Genomic DNA, 17,378 nt, shown 5'->3' with positions numbered 1-17,378 from the left:
GTGCGCTGTCCTACCGTTGCTTATCGGAAGCTGGACTTTGACTTAAGATTTGGGGCTGCATCTACCGAAAGTATGTCAAACAGCAATTTTGCCTGGCATGAAACATCTTGCACATAACTTCTGTAGTACCCAAGAAAACCAAGACGTTTACACAGTTCTTTAATCTGTTTGGGTGGTTTTGGTTTTAGTGCCTACACTGCAGCTACTTCTTTATTATCCATTCTGTAGCCATCAGCTGAAATCACTTTTCCAACATAGCGCAACTCATTCTTGAACAGGTCACATTTGTTTTGCCTCAGCTTAATTCCCCAAATTTACTGACGTTTGAGAACTAATCTCACGTACTCAACATGCTGTGCAAATGTTTTGCTATAGACTAAAATGTTGTCTAAATATGGAATGCATATTTTGTCCCTGAGACCTTCTAAGTTCCCTTCCATACTACGCTGAAAAGCTGAGGGTGCATTTGTGAAGCCAAATGGAATCCTGTTCCATTCATACAGTCCCCATGAGGTTGTGAAGGTTGGGAACTTCTTGTCATCCTCACCAATGCTACCTTGATGGTAAGCTTTACCTTGGGCCAGTATAGTGAACCAAGCATTTCCACCAAGACCATTAAGTATCTCCTGAACGTATGGTATGGGGTACCTGTCTGGGATTGTCTTTTTATTAAGTCCCCTGTAGTCAATGCATAGTCTTGGGCTTCCATCTCGTATCCTCACTCAAACCACTGCAGATGCATATGGGGAGTTTGAGTTGGAGGTGCGGGGGGTTGTTTTTTTTTTCTTTACCCCTGCTTTGTGTGTAGGCTTACAGGCTCTAGTGATGAGTTCACATTCAAATTTGGGTCATTTTGGGACTTTCAAAATGAAGTCATGGCGAGTCCCCTAGTTACAACCTCCACCGGTTTCCCAGCAGTCTCCCCTAGTCTGCACCCCTTTGCCCAGTGTTTCTCACTGCCACACTTATAGCAGCGGTTACAATCCTGTCCTGCCCTGTTGACATGCTACAAAACGTCTCTTTAGTCTCAAACGCATTAGCATCTTGTTTTGTCCGATTATCATCAGAAGTCTTTCTCTCATGCGGGACAAATTGCACCAGCGATGCTACTTGGCCTGTGAGCTCCCTGATTGCTGTGTTGTCCTGCTCTATTTTTGTAAATAGGGGGCTTTCTTTGGTTGTTTTGCTGGGTTTAGCTGAGAGTGAAGTTGTCAGAGGGTTGTTTCCGTCCTGACTTCTCTCCACTAACTTCAGACTTGATCTGTGAGTGAGCTTGTTTGTGACTTTAATCTTTTGGGCCTGCTCATTTTCATTATATTGAGCAATCTGCATTTTTCTGCTGCAGCAGCTCATCACTAATGTTCTCATCCTGCAGATGCATTCTCATCTCTGCTCTTATCTTGTCGTTTAACAAGCCTGTCACGATAAGACTGAAAACACTGACACTGAACTAACTCTTTGTTATATTTCAGGCCGGACTGGGCTCGCTCAGATCCAAACAGGACCTTTGGCGCAGATCAAGTGTATGGACAAGGAAATCAAGAGATGTTTCACCAGGTCCCCACACACCTATCAGTTGTTGGTATAATACAGTTGCATCCTTTTCTATATAGTGAGCTCTTGAGATTTGTCTGAGAGTGGCTAGTGTGAGATCTGTTTTCCCCTCTAAATAGCTCCTCAGTTTCAATCCATGAGTCACAGCACGTATCACTGCCTCCACAATTTCCATTTCAGGATAGCCCTTTCTTAGACCACTTTCAATATGATGTTCAAAGCTGCTGAAGTTCTTAGTATCCTTGGAGTTTGACTCACCAACATGTCCGTTAATTCTGAAGTCTTTTCAGAATCCAATGGAAGAAACACAGCAGCTGTTACTTGTGAAGTCTCTGTCTCCGTGCGGAGTCTTGTTGTCTCGCGCTGTGTGTCCCTCCCGCAATGACGGACATGGTGTGCTGTCTCTCTGTCCACTCGACGTGGGGTCCGCTTTCCGAGCCGCCTCCTCCTCCCCCTTGTCAACCTTAGGTGAAGAGAAAAATGCCGCTGATGCCACGTCAGTCTCCAGTCGTTTTTCTCACAGAGCATCCAGTGTGCCGTTTAGTTCCAAAAGCACAGACATGCCTTCATCTTCCCTCTCCAGCGACTCTTAACGTTCACAAAACTTTTAACGTGCTTAACAAGTGCACGACAAGTTTAGCATTTTATGTCTTCTTTGTCTTTGCCAGCAATTGTACAGTACTCACAAACTCAATGTAGTTCTTTCGCAATCAGTTCAAACAATCTTTATCAATTTCCAACAGAAACTCTTCTCTGTGTTCCGACATCTTGCTTCACTAACGCTTGGCACTTTTTTTTTGTTTGATTTCCCTCCTTTTTCTCCCCAATTGTATCCAGCCAATTACCCCACTCTTCTGAGCCCTCCCGGTCACTGCTCCATCCCCTCTGCCGATCCGGGAAGGGCTGCAGACTACCACATGCCTCCTCTGATACATGTGGAGTCGCCAGCCGCTTCTTTTCACCTGACAGTGAGGAGTTTCCCCTCAGCCCTCCACCCCCCCCCCCGAACAGGCGCCCCGACCGACCAGAGGAGGCACTAGTGCAGTGACCAGGATGCACATCCAGCTTCCCACCCGCAGACATGGCCAATAGAGCTTCGGTAGTTGACATAACGCAATAGTTGAAATCAAAACACCGCCATTTTGGCAGGAAAGCAGGCCTATTGCTGAGCAAATGACTGCTAGTTAGCAGCAAGTCTCTTCGCCTGCTGTATTTATACAGTGAATATGGTGGATAGCTGTTGTGCGCCGGGATGCCAGAACAGTCACGGACAAGTAAAAGGGAGAGCATTTTATCGGATTCCTGAAGATCCCAAAAGATGACAAAAATGGATTACTGTCATAAAATGTGCTAGAAGCGAACAGAAGAAAACTGAGTGATGGGACCCCACAAGCAACGGATTCCGCTTGTGTAGTGACCACTTCGTATCAGGTACAGAATACAACACTTCCTAATGTTAATGGTTCTTCATCTTATGTCCAAGAGTGGTTTTACAGGTGTCAGTGATTGCAGTCCTGAGCATATCTCAGTGGCTTTCAATATCATCTGGATGCTGCTTGGGCATTGATGTAGTGAGCATGGCCTGGAACTGTTGATGAGAGGAAGTATCAGTAAGTCTTTCAAGGTTGAGCTTTGGGCAGCTCTGCTTTTTCTGCACTATGCTTTTCCAGTGAAGGTGGCTGGACAGGGTGGAGCAGATAACGCGGTGGTCAGTCCAGCAATCATCTGCACTGATCATCACTCTGGTGTTAAGTACCTCACATCGGTCTCTGACAGATGATAATGTAGTCAATGAGGTGTCAAATGTTAGAACAAGGGTGCCTCCAGGTTGTTTTAAATTTGTTCTGAGCATGTTGTTAACTGCAGGATGCCATTAAAGTTTGTGTTTCCAACTCCTTCCTTGCCAATTGTGGCTCTCCGCAAATTGTAATTTAATGTACTCTGGCATTGAAATCTCCAAGCAGGATTGTCTTTATGCATGCTCAATAATCCAAGTAAGAAAATCACAGAAAAGTGAATCAGTTCATATGGACACATTTGATGGGAGAAATGTTTCATCACTTATCCAAGTGAACTCATCAGTCTCAACTGACTGCAGGTATCCCCCAACCTTATTAACAGTACAGTTGCATATCAACCAAAATCCAGCGATTGGTTTCATATGCAAATAAGCATGACCACCAACTAGAGTTTCAATGGCCATGTGTACTGTTCACAGAGGAATGGGGAATAGTTGCAATCACAGCATTGTAAGATGGCGAAAGATGTACTCTTGGACTCAGTTTAGGGATGGTCGTTCTCTCTTCACATAGATGGCCTCTTTGACTCCCCATCAAACCAGCGTTCCTTCCTATCAAAGATGTGCACATCCTCATCCTTGAAAGAGTGGCCGCGTTAACTCTTCTGTGTTGTGCCATCCTCTTGGCCAGCATCTGTTTGGTTTTCCCAGTGTACAAGTCACAGCAATTCTCTCCACACTTAACAGTGTACACTGTATTGCTCTGTTTATGGCGGGGGACCCGATCCTTGGAGTATGCCAATTTCTGGTGCAGCATGTTTTGAGGTTTGAAAGCAACCGAGACACGATGTTTAGAAAATATGTGTCTCAGCTGTTCTGACACTCCTGCCGCATAGAGAATCGCCAGTGGTTTATGCTTAGGTAGCTGTTGTCCTTCTCCTCTCTTCGATCAGCTGGTGCACTTTTTGTGCGTCTTCCTGGCTTTGACAAACGGCCAGTTAGGATAACCACACTTAACCAGGGCCTGTTTAATGTGGGATTTCTCACCTTCCCCAGCTGCTGCGTTGGTGGAGACATTGTCAGCTCGGTGGTACAGCGTCCTGTTGACTCCTAGTTTGTTCTCCAGTGGATGATGAGAGTCAAACCTTAAGTATCAATGTATGAACTACATCCTGTATGAACTACATGGACTGAAGACACAGCTTCAGGAGCAGACACACTTGGTCAGTGTTAAGGGTGGTCCTATTGCTAAGGGTGGGGTTGTCCTGTAATTTTATATGGACCACTACCACTGCTTCATCAACAGGAACGCACATGAAGGGAGACGTGACAACATATGAGACCATTGTTTCATCTGCATCCATAATGATGTCCCTCAGCTTATCCACAAAATCCTTAGTGTTCTGAATGTGATGTTCATTACTGCCTACCAACAGGTTATGAATAGATGCCAGAAACTTAAGAGATGTTGTAGGTCATGAGTTAATTATATAAACAATAGGCCATAATGGCACACCCTGTTTATGTATCTTGGGTAAACCATACAGACTAGGTGTAGCTTCTCCTGGGTATAATCTGTGGTACAAAATTCTGTCAATAGCATTGTCTTGTTCTAACGAGACTGACGAGGTCATTTGGATGAGTGATGAAACGTTTCTCCCACCAAACTTTGTTTCCAAGCAACTTATCCTCTTTGGGGACTTTGGTGAGAACATTGTCCAGGTTGGCACAGAAGATCTCCTTTACTCATCTTGTGAGTAAGGTGTTGGAGCGTATGCACTGATGACAGTGATGCTTTTGTTATATACAAGTGCCAGTTGTATTGTCATCAGGTGTTCATTGATGCCCAGAGGAAGCTCAGCAAGGTGGCAAATGAGGCTGTTTTTGATGGCTAGCCCACACAGTGGATCCTCAGCTCATCAGCTGCTCTTCCTTGTCAGAAGAAAGTGCAACCACCCTTCTCCTCTTTCAGCTGCCCTTGGTCGGCCAGCGAGTTTCAGAGAGTGCATCAACATTAATCCGGAATCTTCTCAGCTCTCGGGTGATGATGGCAGTACGCCATTCAGGTTGATTGCTGGATTGAACGCCATAAGGGTTTGTATGTTCCAGCCTCCAAAATATACAAGTTTCTGTTTCTGATCACATGGTGGTGATCCCTCTGGATGCAGTGGTCCAGACAGGAGGTAAGAAGCAGACTATGTTTACAGCCCTTTTTCTAGCTCCCTCCCCAACTGGGGTGAGCAGAGCGGATCCTAAATAGGGCTGCTCAGTCATGGGTGCAGCAGCCAAAAAGCCCGTCTGCCTCAGTCCCAGAGCTTAGCGACTGATCGTACACCCACGTCCTGTGTGCCAGGTTGTGGCTAGGGGCTGCCAGACTTCACTGTCCTGCCTCCATTTCCTCTTTCTGATCGCCACAGGGCTTTGACCCTGGATGTTTATGGGTTGATCCTTGTGGAACGACACCTGCATGTGACGGCTTTTTATGTGGAGCGGCTGATGTGCCTGCAGCCACCACATGGTGCTTGGCAGGGGGTAGCCAGAATCAAATGGCATGGAGAACCAAGACAATTGTGGACCACCCTCTATTGCAGCCTTCATCCAACTTCACCGGCATTGTGACCTGAAAACATCTTCTGCCAGTTCTGCCATTGAGGTCTTTGTTGGATTGCGCCCCTTGACCTATCTGCCTTGGGTGACCCTACCAGAAGCCAAGCCCCCGACGTCATAGCTCTTGGAATCAGTACACGCAAGCTTCTCTACCAAGGCAAAGTGGTACACACACACACACACACACACACACACACACACACACACACACACACACACACACACACACACACACACACACACACAGAGTGTGTGGTTGTTGTGACGTTATGGAGAGTTGCAGCTGTCTTTGTTCTTAGTTGTGTGTTGAGCATGCTCTCTCCTATGTTTGTAGATTATTAAGAGGTTTTAACCATCTCTCATTCCAGGCCAGATTATTTACAATCTGCACATTTTAAAGCAAAGCTGATTGCCCTCTCTCTCTCTCTCTCTCTCTCTCTCTCTCTCTCTCTCTCTCTCTCTCTCTCTCTCTCTCTCTCTCTCTCTCTCTCTCTCTCTCTCTCTCTCTCTCTCTCTCTCTCTCTCTCTCTCTCTCTCTCTCTCTCTCTCTCTCTCTCTCTCTCTCTCTCTCTCCACTCTCCAGTCTGTCAGCAAAATTCTGTCATTGTAAACTTAGTTCGAATACATTGACATCAAATCTGTTGATGTCAGGTTATGTTTATTCAGATCTATATGATCTGTGTTGAGGGAAAGGGGACATGTTTTTATAATAATAATAATAATAATGATAATAATAAATCTTATATAGCACTTTTCTAACACTCAAAGTCGCTTTACAATAAACGGGGTGAAACAAGACAGCATAAACATAGCACAGACATACAGGGGTGGCTGGGAAGGGGAGCTACGAGAGGGAGAAGCGGCAGCCACACACGATGCCAGCAGTACTCTCCGATTTAAACAGAAACAAAAGGGCAAGAAAAACAAGAAACAACAGCACTGTGGACGTTGATTTTCTGTAGGGGTTTACTCCCGTAGCCTATTCCTCTCCCGGGGTATCCACTAGGCAGTGGCACTGTTTAACCCATAGCTGGGGGCTGGTTTGTGGGCATCAGGGAATATCCCCACACCAGTGGGCCTGCGTACTGCACATCTAGGGGTCAGACCTCCTCCGAGTCCCTTGTAGTTCAGCCAGGGTCCAAGGTGTACCCAGTTACCATGTGTCGCCACGAAGAGGCGCTACATAGGACTTGCTGTTGGAGAGGCTACGTACTGGCAGGGAGAGACTTACGTGCTCGGCTCTCCTGTTCACATTTGTGCTAGCCAGCGGTGAAGGTTGAGAGTGAGACGTGACAGGCACAGAACACTGCACCAACACACTAGACACTTCACAACAACCCCACTTCTTACACAAGAATGTCAGACACAGATAATATATATATATATATATATATATATATATACACTGCTCAAAAAAATAAAGGGAACACATAAGCAATGCAATGTAGCTCCAAGTCAATCACACTTTTGAGATATCAACCTGTCCAGTTAGGAAGCAACACTGATTTGTGAATCAATTTCACCTGTTGGTAATTTGTCTAATTTCCACCAGGTGGAAATTAGACAATTTGCAAGACAACCCCTATAAAAGGAATGGATTTGCAGGTGGTGGCCACAGACCATTTGCCTGTCCTCATCTTTTCTGGCCGATCTTTGGTTAGTTTTTCATTTTGCTAGTGCCCTCACCACTAGAGGTGGCATGAGGCGGTATCTGCAACCTACAGAAGTTGCTCAGGTAGTGCAGCTCATCCAGGATGGCACATCAATGCGTGCTGTGGCAAGAAGATTTGATGTGTCTCCCAGCACAGTGTCCAGAGCATGGAGGAGGTACCAGGAGACAGGCCAGTACACCAGGAGACGTGGAGGGGGCCGCAGGAGGACAACAACCCCGCAGCAGGACCGCTATCTGGTCCTTTGTGCAAGGAGGAACTGGAGGAGCACTGCCGGAGCCCTACAAAACGACCTTCAACAGGCCACTAATGTGCAGGTTTCTGCTCAAACAGTGAGAAACAGAATGCATGAGGATGGTATGAGGGCCCGACATCCACAATTGGGGCCTGTGCTCACAGCCCAACACCGTGCAGCCCGATTGACCTTTGCCAGAGAACATCTTGGTTGGCAGATTCGCCATTGGCGCCCTGTGCTCTTCACAGATGAGAGCAGGTTCACACTGAACACATGTGACAGACGTGAGAGAGTCTGGAGACGCTGTGGAGAACGTTCTGCTGCCTGCAACATCCTCCAGCATGACCGGTTTGGCGGTGGGTCAGTGATGGTCTGGGGAGGCATATCCTTGGAGGGCCGCACAGACCTCTACGTGCTAGCCAGAGGTACCATGACTGCCATTAGGTACTGGGATGAGATCCTCAGACCCATTGTCAGACCATATGCTGGTGCAGTGGGCCCTGGGTTCCTGCTCATGCATGACAATGCTCGTCCTCATGTGGCCAGAGTGTGTCAGCAGTTCCTCTATGTTGAGGGCATTGATGCTATGGACTGGCCTGCACGTTCCCCAGACCTGAATCCAATCGAGCACCTCTGGGACATCATGTCTCGTACCATCCGCCAACGCGATGTCGCACCACAGACTGTCCAGGAGTTGACCGATGCCCTGATCCAGGTCTGGGAGGAGATCCCTCAGGAGACCATCCGTCGTCTCATCAGGAGCATGCCCAGATGTTGTAGGGAGTGCATACAGGCACGTGGAGGCCACACACACTACTGAGCCTCATTTTGAATCGTCTTGAAGAATTTCCACAGAAGTTGGATCAGCCTATGTTCTCATTTTCCACTTTGATTTTGAGTATGATTCTGAATCCAGACCTTAATGGGCTAATGATTTTGATTTCCATTGATCATTCTTAGGTTATTTTGCTCTAAACACATTCCTCTGTCTAATAAATAAAGCTTTTCAGCTGGAATATTTCATTCATCGAGGTCTATATTGTGTTTTTTAGGTGTTCCCTTTATTTTTTTGAGCAGTGTATATATGTATATATGTGTATATATATATATATATATATATATGTTCAGAATATGTTAATTCAGAAGGACCAGAGGAATAACTCTTAACTCGCATCTGTTGTCAGTGGGTCTGTAGGTAATTGAGCATGGTATTGTTTTAACATTTTCTGCTTCACCTCCATTAAGCATGGCTGGGGTTTTTTTCCAGACAGGGAAACCAGGCATTTCGTGAGACCATGGCTACACTGGAGAAACAACCATGTGTCCGAGGATTATCATTTAACTCTTTCCTTATCCTCCCCTTCCAAAGGATAACGAGGCTTAAATTGCTCGTGCAGGTGAGACCAGCAATAAAAATTGCCAAAATAATAAAAAAGATGTCCTCGTTAAAGACTGATAAATTTGCACGTGTGGAGACAATGGTGTCAGACTAAAAATAACGATTTTCATCTACATTTTGAATCGATTTTACACAGAACATTCTAAAAAAAGGAGAAGAAAACTCCGAGAGAGAGGAAAATGCCATCAAAGCACACCAGCAGCTGGAAAAGGTAACTTGTGGTCCCTGGGTGGGCTTGCAGAATGGAGAGAGTATTTAGTATTGCTGCTGCTGGGGGCACACTTCATGACAAACAAATGGCAAAATGTTGAAACACTGCCACATGTGGGTCACACCTGTTTATATCTTGCAAAGAATTAAAATTCTGGTAATAATCTTAATTCTCCATGACACATCATTGCCTCATGATACTAGGTTGATGAATTAAAGTGGGTTAATTTAGAGTGGTTAGCCATTGGCTCATATTTTAACTGATCGAGGACAGATATTTGATCTATGCTTTTTGTGTTGACTGTTTTGGCTGCATCATTAACATACGCTGTTATCTTTACATAGCCACATATTTAATTTAGACAAACGTTAGATAATCACAGTTTCTTATGGTATATATTTGCGTCTGCCTCAGATTGTAAAAGATTGCAATGAGGGTGTGAGGAAGATGAGTCGCACCGAGGAGCTCATTAGCATTGAGAAAACGTTGGAGTTTAAAGCTAAGGTATTATTAATTATTAATGTTATTATTAATTATTAATATGAATGTTACATGTTCTGCCAGATTGTCATGATCTTGATTATCAGTCGCATTGGTTGTGGAGATCATACGTGTACAGTTACAATGCAATTAAACAGATTAATATGCATAATGCAATTAATAGAGCTATGGCTGTTTTCAATTCTAAGTTTGTTGTTTGTTGTAAAATATTCCAATAGGATTCATTTCAACCCCTAACTTGTGTCATTTGTTGACCTTTGTAGTCTGTACCCGTCATCTCCCACTCACGCTGGTTGCTGAAGAAGGGTGAAGTGCAGCATTTAGCAGGACCCAAGAGCACTCGAACCATGCGCAGCCGTAAGCTCTACCAACCAGTCTACTTGTTTCTGTTCAACAACCTGCTGCTGATCACCAAGCGCAGCTCCAGGTTGGCATGGTTCTACTTCCTACTTTCATTTCACTGGACTCACAGATCCTGTTTCTGTGTTTTGGGATATGTGTACTGCCAAATAGTCTCATAGAGAATACATAAAAAGAGCGCCCCGTTCTTACCTTTTCAAAGGCATCTTAATGTTTCTAGATGGAGCCTTGTTCACTGCACAGTGTGTTTGCATGAACTTGCAGTGGACTTAATAACACTCTTGTAAAATGGTGTATTCAAGCCTCAGGTGCAAAGATACTTGTATAACTTAATTATTTTACTATAATGCAGGCAATCACTTTGTGCCTCATTGAGTGGTTATTGTCCTCTCGGCACCCATTGCATGTCTGGAAGAAGGATCCCTTCTCTGTTTTTTTTCCCCTGAAGGTTTTTTCTGTGTAATTTTTCACCAGAAACAAGGTTTTAAGGATGGGGGTATTGTACATTGTACAGAATGTACATGTTATTGTAAAGCCCTCTTGGACTTAATTGTGAATTAGGGCTATACAAATAAATCTGATTGATTTGATATTGGAACAAACCATAATAAAGTCCTCGACATCTCTCCTCATCATGGGCCACCGGAACTGCTTTCGCAAGAACTTGTTTTGTTCATGCTTGGATGGCCCACCAGATGGGATGAGCGGTCCCACTTTAGCACTTTAGCTTGCATGACCTCAGGATCAAAGAGTTTGCTGGGCTTCCAGAACCTCTGTGGCAATCTCCAATTTAACAGGCAGTTCTAGTGAAGAATGGATTACAGATCCTTGATCTTATCCAAGCTGTCGTACCATCAGTCCCTCATGTTCTTAGTCCCTCATGCTCTATGTTAGAACCTGGGCGGTAGGACAAGTGAAATTAAAGCGAGTGCAGAAAAGAGCCCAGCTTGCCTGCTGGGAGTTGAGCCTGTAGGTTGCCAAGATGTACGTTCTTGTGGTTTGTCCATACCACAAATGGGTGCCTGTCACCCTCCACTCCTCCAGTGCCTCTCTGACAGCTAAAAGCTCCCAGTTCCCTACATCATAGTAGCTCTCAGTGGAAGTAAGGTTTCTGGAGAAGAAGCCACAGGGATAGAGCTTCTCTTCACTGGTGGGGTGCTGGGACAAGACAGCCCCCGTGCTTACCTCCAGGGCTTCTGGCAGTTGGGGTTAGAGGATCAACATTTTCCTCAGCTTTAAAGCCAACAGGCATTTCGACCTGAAAAAAATGGTACCAAAAGAGGCATTTCTCCATATACTGCAATTATAATCTACGGCTGTTAGCAATTACAATGTTTCTGGTGTCCATTCAGAATTTAAAATTAAGACTAATCATAGATTTTGCCTCAAAGAGCAAACTGTCCTCTTTTGCCCAGAATACTCTAAATAGCTTTTGAGAAAAAAATAAAAATTAACTATAATATCTCGTGCAGATGAACAGCGTTGACAGTAAATTTCATGATAAACATCCCCCAAATCTGTGTGTGCAGCTGTGTCCATTTATCTACATGTTTCCCCTCTTAAAAAGTTTATATCATGAATCAGTTTGTTAACCGTGCATGAAGTGTACACTGGTTGCTTGAAATGAACAGTGCAGCACTTTTAATAAAGCCTTGGTATTAGGTCGCTAGCAATTTGTGATAGCGTTAACATTAACAACGTTAGCATTTTGCATTAAACTCGCTTCATCTGGAGTAACGAGTTGAATGGAAAATTAATATAACATAATTTGGATCTTTAATTATCAAAACCACAAGCAACGGGTGATCTTATTCACATGGTGGATATGATTCACATGGTGGAGCTCCACCATTAAAACTGAAATAATTTTTTTTTTTTTGCTTCTAGTCTCATTTTTAGTCCTGCGGTAGCAAATTATTTCCCAGATCCTACTAATGCTCCCCATGAAATAACTATCCACCATATTGGATTTGTCCCCCCCCCCCTCCCAAAAAAAATCAGCTTCAATGCACACTAGTAGAAACCAATTGGGCTGCTGCTTTTAGGTTTTAATATGACTTTGTATAGTTAGGGGTCAGGTTGAACCAGAACAGGAATGATGGTGAAGTGGTGCTTTGACTCCATGAAGGCTGGTTTAGGTCTGCTTTAGGCATCCACTGGAAACCTGTTAAGCTCTTTCATATTAGGGCATTAATGGGTGTGCCCATGTGGCTGGAAGTTCTGATAAAGTGGTAATAAAATTTTGTGAAACATATTAATCTTTGTACCTGCTCCACATAAGCAGGCATGGGCCAATCAGCTACTCTTTGCACTTTGCCTAAGTCCATGTGCCCACTCTCTGGGGTGATGATTTATCTGAGGAAGGGGATTTGGCTTGTAAAAAGACATTTTTCTGATTTGACATAAAGATAGTAATTTGGCAACTGTTTGAGTGCTTGCATCACCTGCTGGACATGTTCATTCCAGGTTCGAGAGTAAATGAGGATGTTGTCAAGGTAAACAAACACACATTGGCCTAGCATGTCTCTTAGTGCATTGTTTACCAGGGCTTGGAAGACAGTGGGGGTGTTGATGAGATGGAAGGGCACAACGAGGTACTCATCTTTTTATCAATTGCCACCTTTCACTCATCTCCCTCACAAATACACACTAGGTGATAGAAGTTGCACATGTTCAGCTTAATGAGGATGGTGGCACCGCACAGGAGCTCAAAAGTGTTGGCCAGCAAATGAAGAGAGTACTTGTTCTTAATTATGTTACTGTTACATGGCCTGTAGTCACTGCATGGGCGGAGAGCCCCATATTTCCATACCATAAATAAGAACTCTGCTCCCATGGGAGATGTGGAGAGGCAGACGATGCAAACGGCGAAGCCCTCTTTTATGTACTCCCCCATTGCCCTAGTGACTGGAACAGAGAGACAGTAGATATAACCACAAGTGGGACAAGTGCTGGATAATGGATCAATAGCACAGCCATATGGACTGTGAGGTGAAAAAGTGGTAGCTCTCTGCTTGCTGAATACTTCTTTGAGAGATGAATCCTGGCAGGCAGCGCTCGCAGATGGCTGTGGGCAGAAAGGATGGCAGAATGAACTTCATGACCATGTCTCCTGTGACTCGGTCAATATGAGTTGTGACATGCAAGCCAAGGATAGCCCCAACCTAAGGAAATGTTAGGAGACAGTTTGATGGAATGGTGCTTACCTACCTTTAGCTGCAAGGCCTTGCTGCCGGTGGGGACACTTCCAGAACTGAAGGGCCAGTTGTCCAGTGCAATTACCCCCAACAACTTCTTTAAACAGTCTATAGGAACACCACTAATGGGCCAGTGTTTTTTTTTTTCAAAAAGTTGCCAGCAGACCCTGAGTCCACAAACACTTACAAATTGTGTGTGAACTCGTAGCGGCTGGTAAGAGAATCTGGGTAGTTGGGGAAATGAACAGAGAATTGATCCATCAGGACTCTCCTGTTAACTGGTGGGTCTCCTCTTGTTAGCCCTCTCTGTTGCTTGCATTACTATTCAGCAGAGAGGTGGATGCCCCTCATCTGAAAGGCTCACTGATTCAGGAGGGGACGCAGACCCATGAGCAAGCAGAGAAGCAGATGGGGGCACTGGATTGACTTTCTGGGTAACGCAGGTCATAGGCAAAGGACTGGAGCAACTCCCTCATTCTCTGCACCACTCCCTCAAATTGACAGTCAATCTGCAGAGCCAGCATAATGAGATGCTCCTCCCAGGAAGCAAGCTCATTGTTGATCTCCTCCGAGAGGCCCAGACAGAACACTACCCTCACCTCCATATTCCGGCAACTCTCTGTTGCCAGGATCTTGAACTCACTGTGATAGTCCTCTACAGGTACCCCGCCATGGCACAGAGCATGAGCCCAATGATCTGCCCCTGATCCTGAGACTGGATGGTCAAACACCTCCCAAACCTTGGAGGTGAAGGCTGTGTAACTCTCAGAGACTGACAACTTGTTTTCTCACACAGCAGTACTCCAGTTGCCGAGCCCACCCAGAAAACAAAGAAATAAAATGTAATTTAGCTTTGTCATGGTAAAATCTGTGAGGCTGGGCTCGGGACTCACTTCATGTTCTCTACAATGTACAGTCTGAACAGATAGCAGCAAGTGCAGGTGGAAATAACTGGAAAATTGGTTTGGGTCTGCTGTCCTGTGCTGTGTTGCTGTTTGTTCATGGTAAGGTGCTAGACTGATAAAGCAAGAATGGCTAGCAGATCTTGGGTAAATGGCAAATGGACTGCATTTATATAGCACTTTTCTGCCCTACAGAGCACTCAAAGCACTTTACAGTTAATGCCTCACATTCACCTGTTCACACATCACATTCACACATCTTTGAAGGTGGAGATCCTCTGACGCCCCTTGAGGAGCTACTGCATTGCCCCAATGAAGCTGTCTCTATGCTCTTGACCTGGCTGACAAGCTGGCTAACATAATCCAGTGTCGAATGAGTGAACTGCTCGTTTCTCCTTACATATTAATTGCTAAACGAATTATTTGCTAATGGGGGTCCCATCAAGGTAGCATACATGGTATTTTCAACCCTAAAACACCCCCAACTTTGCCACACAACTACTTTGCATTCACGTCGGTCTGTTACTAAGGAATGCCTGGTCTTGTTTACATAACGCCCTTTGTTTTTAAATTTACATTGTAGGAGTATTTCAAAAGTACCAAAAATGTCATGCTAAAATGTTGTAATCCACTGTAATTTACTTGTTCTCATTAGTGGGGAAAAGTTCCAGGTTCTTGACTCCTGCACTCGAGCCATGTTGAGGACTGAAAGCATGGAAGACCAGGGCCAGGTACTGGCCAACGTCTTTAATCTGAAGCTCCTGGAAAACCAGGACGGTTCTCAAGTCAGCTACATGCTGAAGACCTCCAGCATGTGAGTATATGGTGTTGTGAAACGAAAGATGAATGATGTATAAGATTATATCAAAGACCGAACTGCATACTTAAAAATGCAAATACTTAACTGACCTGATATTGATAATAATGTCAATTGATTAGGGGGGGAAAGCTATTAGTAATACCAATGTAACTCTCAACAGGAAACTGGCCAAACATTATTAGCATAGCACCGTAGGTCTTGTGCACCTATTGAATCACACCAGAACAAATTCAAAGGTCAGTAAAAGTTGGCTAATTTGACAGTTTCAGTGGTTACTGATCAATCCCATCTTTACTGTTAGGAATGATAAGATCAGATGGATATGTGCTCTCACTCCCAACCGGCGCTCCCGTTTTATGTCAACCAGCTCTCAAGAAACAGGTGAGGCAGCTCACAACGCTCCATAGGAATCTAAGCACAATAATTCACACTTGGTCATAGACTAAAATCATCTGTGGTATTTACAAGATTTTCCCCAGGTGCAATGTATTCAGTCATACTCATCTCAAGAGCCAGATGAACTGTCAATTGAGATGGCTGATATCTTGAAGATCTTGGAGCGAACAGATGATGGTATGTGCTTTTGTATCACCTGAGTACATAAAGGTTTTATCTCCCTCATTGCCTTATTTTGTGCCTCTGTGCTTTCAGATGTTCATTTATTAAATCCCTTTCCAGGGATCCTTCTACAATTTCTGCATCTATTATGATATTCTGTGACGTTTTCATTCTTAATTTTATTTTATTTTACTGTAGACTCAGTGAAATTATTCTCTTGATTTATCTTTCAGGCTGGATGATGGCTGAGAGGCTTCATGATGGTGAGAAGGGCTGGTTCCCCAGCCGAGTGGTAGAGGAAATCCAGAACAAGGACGTCAGGACTCAAAACATAAGAGAAGCTTTAAGGATTCAGCAGGCTCAGGCAGCGGGCCCTGCCACTGGAACCAGGATGGGTACGAAAGGGTTCAGGCGTACTCCAAAAGTTTCCAAATTATTTAGCACTTGAACAGATCAAGTGGAAGACCAGCGGTGAGATAGTGAAAGTGAAATGTTATGAGGCAAATTTATGAATAAGAATAAATTATGTGATTAGTGACATTAAAACAATTTCAAATGTGCCGTTTTCCTCACACAGAACAGGGTCGTGGTTGAAGTGACAGACAACCCAGATAATTGATATGTGCACTTGCAAAAGTTTGCCACAACAAAATCTTTATTTCAGGAGTAACCAAATGTCTAATGGGTACACATTTCACTCAACATATGATTTACGGGCCTGTGGCCGGTAGCATGGGAGGAATGGCTCAAATCTCAATTAGATGAGGAGCAATGTATGAGAGAGCTGAATAAACTGCTGAAAATAGACGTACAGAAGATTATTATTTGAATGTACTGTAAACTAGTGCTGCACGATTTGATGAAAAAGTAATATTGCGATTATTGTGGACAATATTGTGATTTGCGATTGCGATATAACAAACAAAATTATACATGTAACGACCACGGATGACTAGACTCGCTAGCCATTGGCTAACGGGTCGGACCCCTTAGTTGACTAGTTAGCGCAGTCGACCCCCCCCCGACCTCACTATATACACATACAAATAATACACATTTGTCGTGTTGCCGCGACATGTAGCAACTTTCATTTTGCATGTTTTGCACAGTACCTCTTGTCACAGTACCTCAATGTCACTGAGCTTGAATCCAAAATATCGTCTTATCACAGAGATCGCTTTCTTTTTTCTTTTGCCACCAGTTCATCAGTGTTGACCTGCTCGTTGTCGTCGGTATCCATTTCCCCTTCTTTCTGGTCCGCACGCAGCACGCGTCACGTGACCGTAGACCCGCACACACGTCACTGCCTAAACAGAGACTGATTCGTCAGCTCTTAACTATGGGCGTGGATATGCAGTGCGCACAAACAGACGTTCACGCGTGTACGTTTTATTATTTAATTAAATCGCAGCCTTTTGCGGTTGGATTAATCGCGCAGCGCTACTGCAAACACACCTAATTTGATAGCTGTAACGTGTCTAACGCATCTAATGTGGTTATGACAACTGAACGTGTCTTAGCAATTAATGAGGAAATCCCCTTTTGTTTAGCTCACAATTTACAGTGCTCAAAGCTTGAAATGAGTTCATAATAACAGCTATTGACAATAAACGAAGAGTAATCTGC

General features: G+C 44.4%; 1 protein-coding gene across 1 annotated transcript in view; it reads left to right on the top strand.

Moving 5' to 3' along the window:
• ngef (neuronal guanine nucleotide exchange factor) overlaps positions 1 to 16,734 on the top strand; it is a 38,690-nt gene extending 21,956 nt beyond the window's left edge. The window contains exons 8-15 of the mRNA XM_056283593.1: positions 9,072 to 9,201; positions 9,340 to 9,414; positions 9,829 to 9,918; positions 10,179 to 10,342; positions 15,030 to 15,188; positions 15,496 to 15,575; positions 15,663 to 15,767; positions 15,986 to 16,734. Of these exons, the coding sequence (XP_056139568.1) occupies positions 9,072 to 9,201; positions 9,340 to 9,414; positions 9,829 to 9,918; positions 10,179 to 10,342; positions 15,030 to 15,188; positions 15,496 to 15,575; positions 15,663 to 15,767; positions 15,986 to 16,200 (1,018 nt within the window). The 3' untranslated portion in view covers positions 16,201 to 16,734. The remainder of the gene's footprint in view (positions 1 to 9,071; positions 9,202 to 9,339; positions 9,415 to 9,828; positions 9,919 to 10,178; positions 10,343 to 15,029; positions 15,189 to 15,495; positions 15,576 to 15,662; positions 15,768 to 15,985) is intronic.
• The last annotated feature ends 644 nt before the right edge of the window (positions 16,735 to 17,378 follow it).

This window comes from Lampris incognitus, chromosome 7, assembly GCF_029633865.1.
Source record: "Lampris incognitus isolate fLamInc1 chromosome 7, fLamInc1.hap2, whole genome shotgun sequence".
NCBI classification, from domain to species: Eukaryota; Metazoa; Chordata; class Actinopteri; order Lampriformes; family Lampridae; genus Lampris; species Lampris incognitus.
Note: the sequence above shows the minus strand (reverse complement) of the source record. Positions and strands in the feature narration are given on the sequence as shown.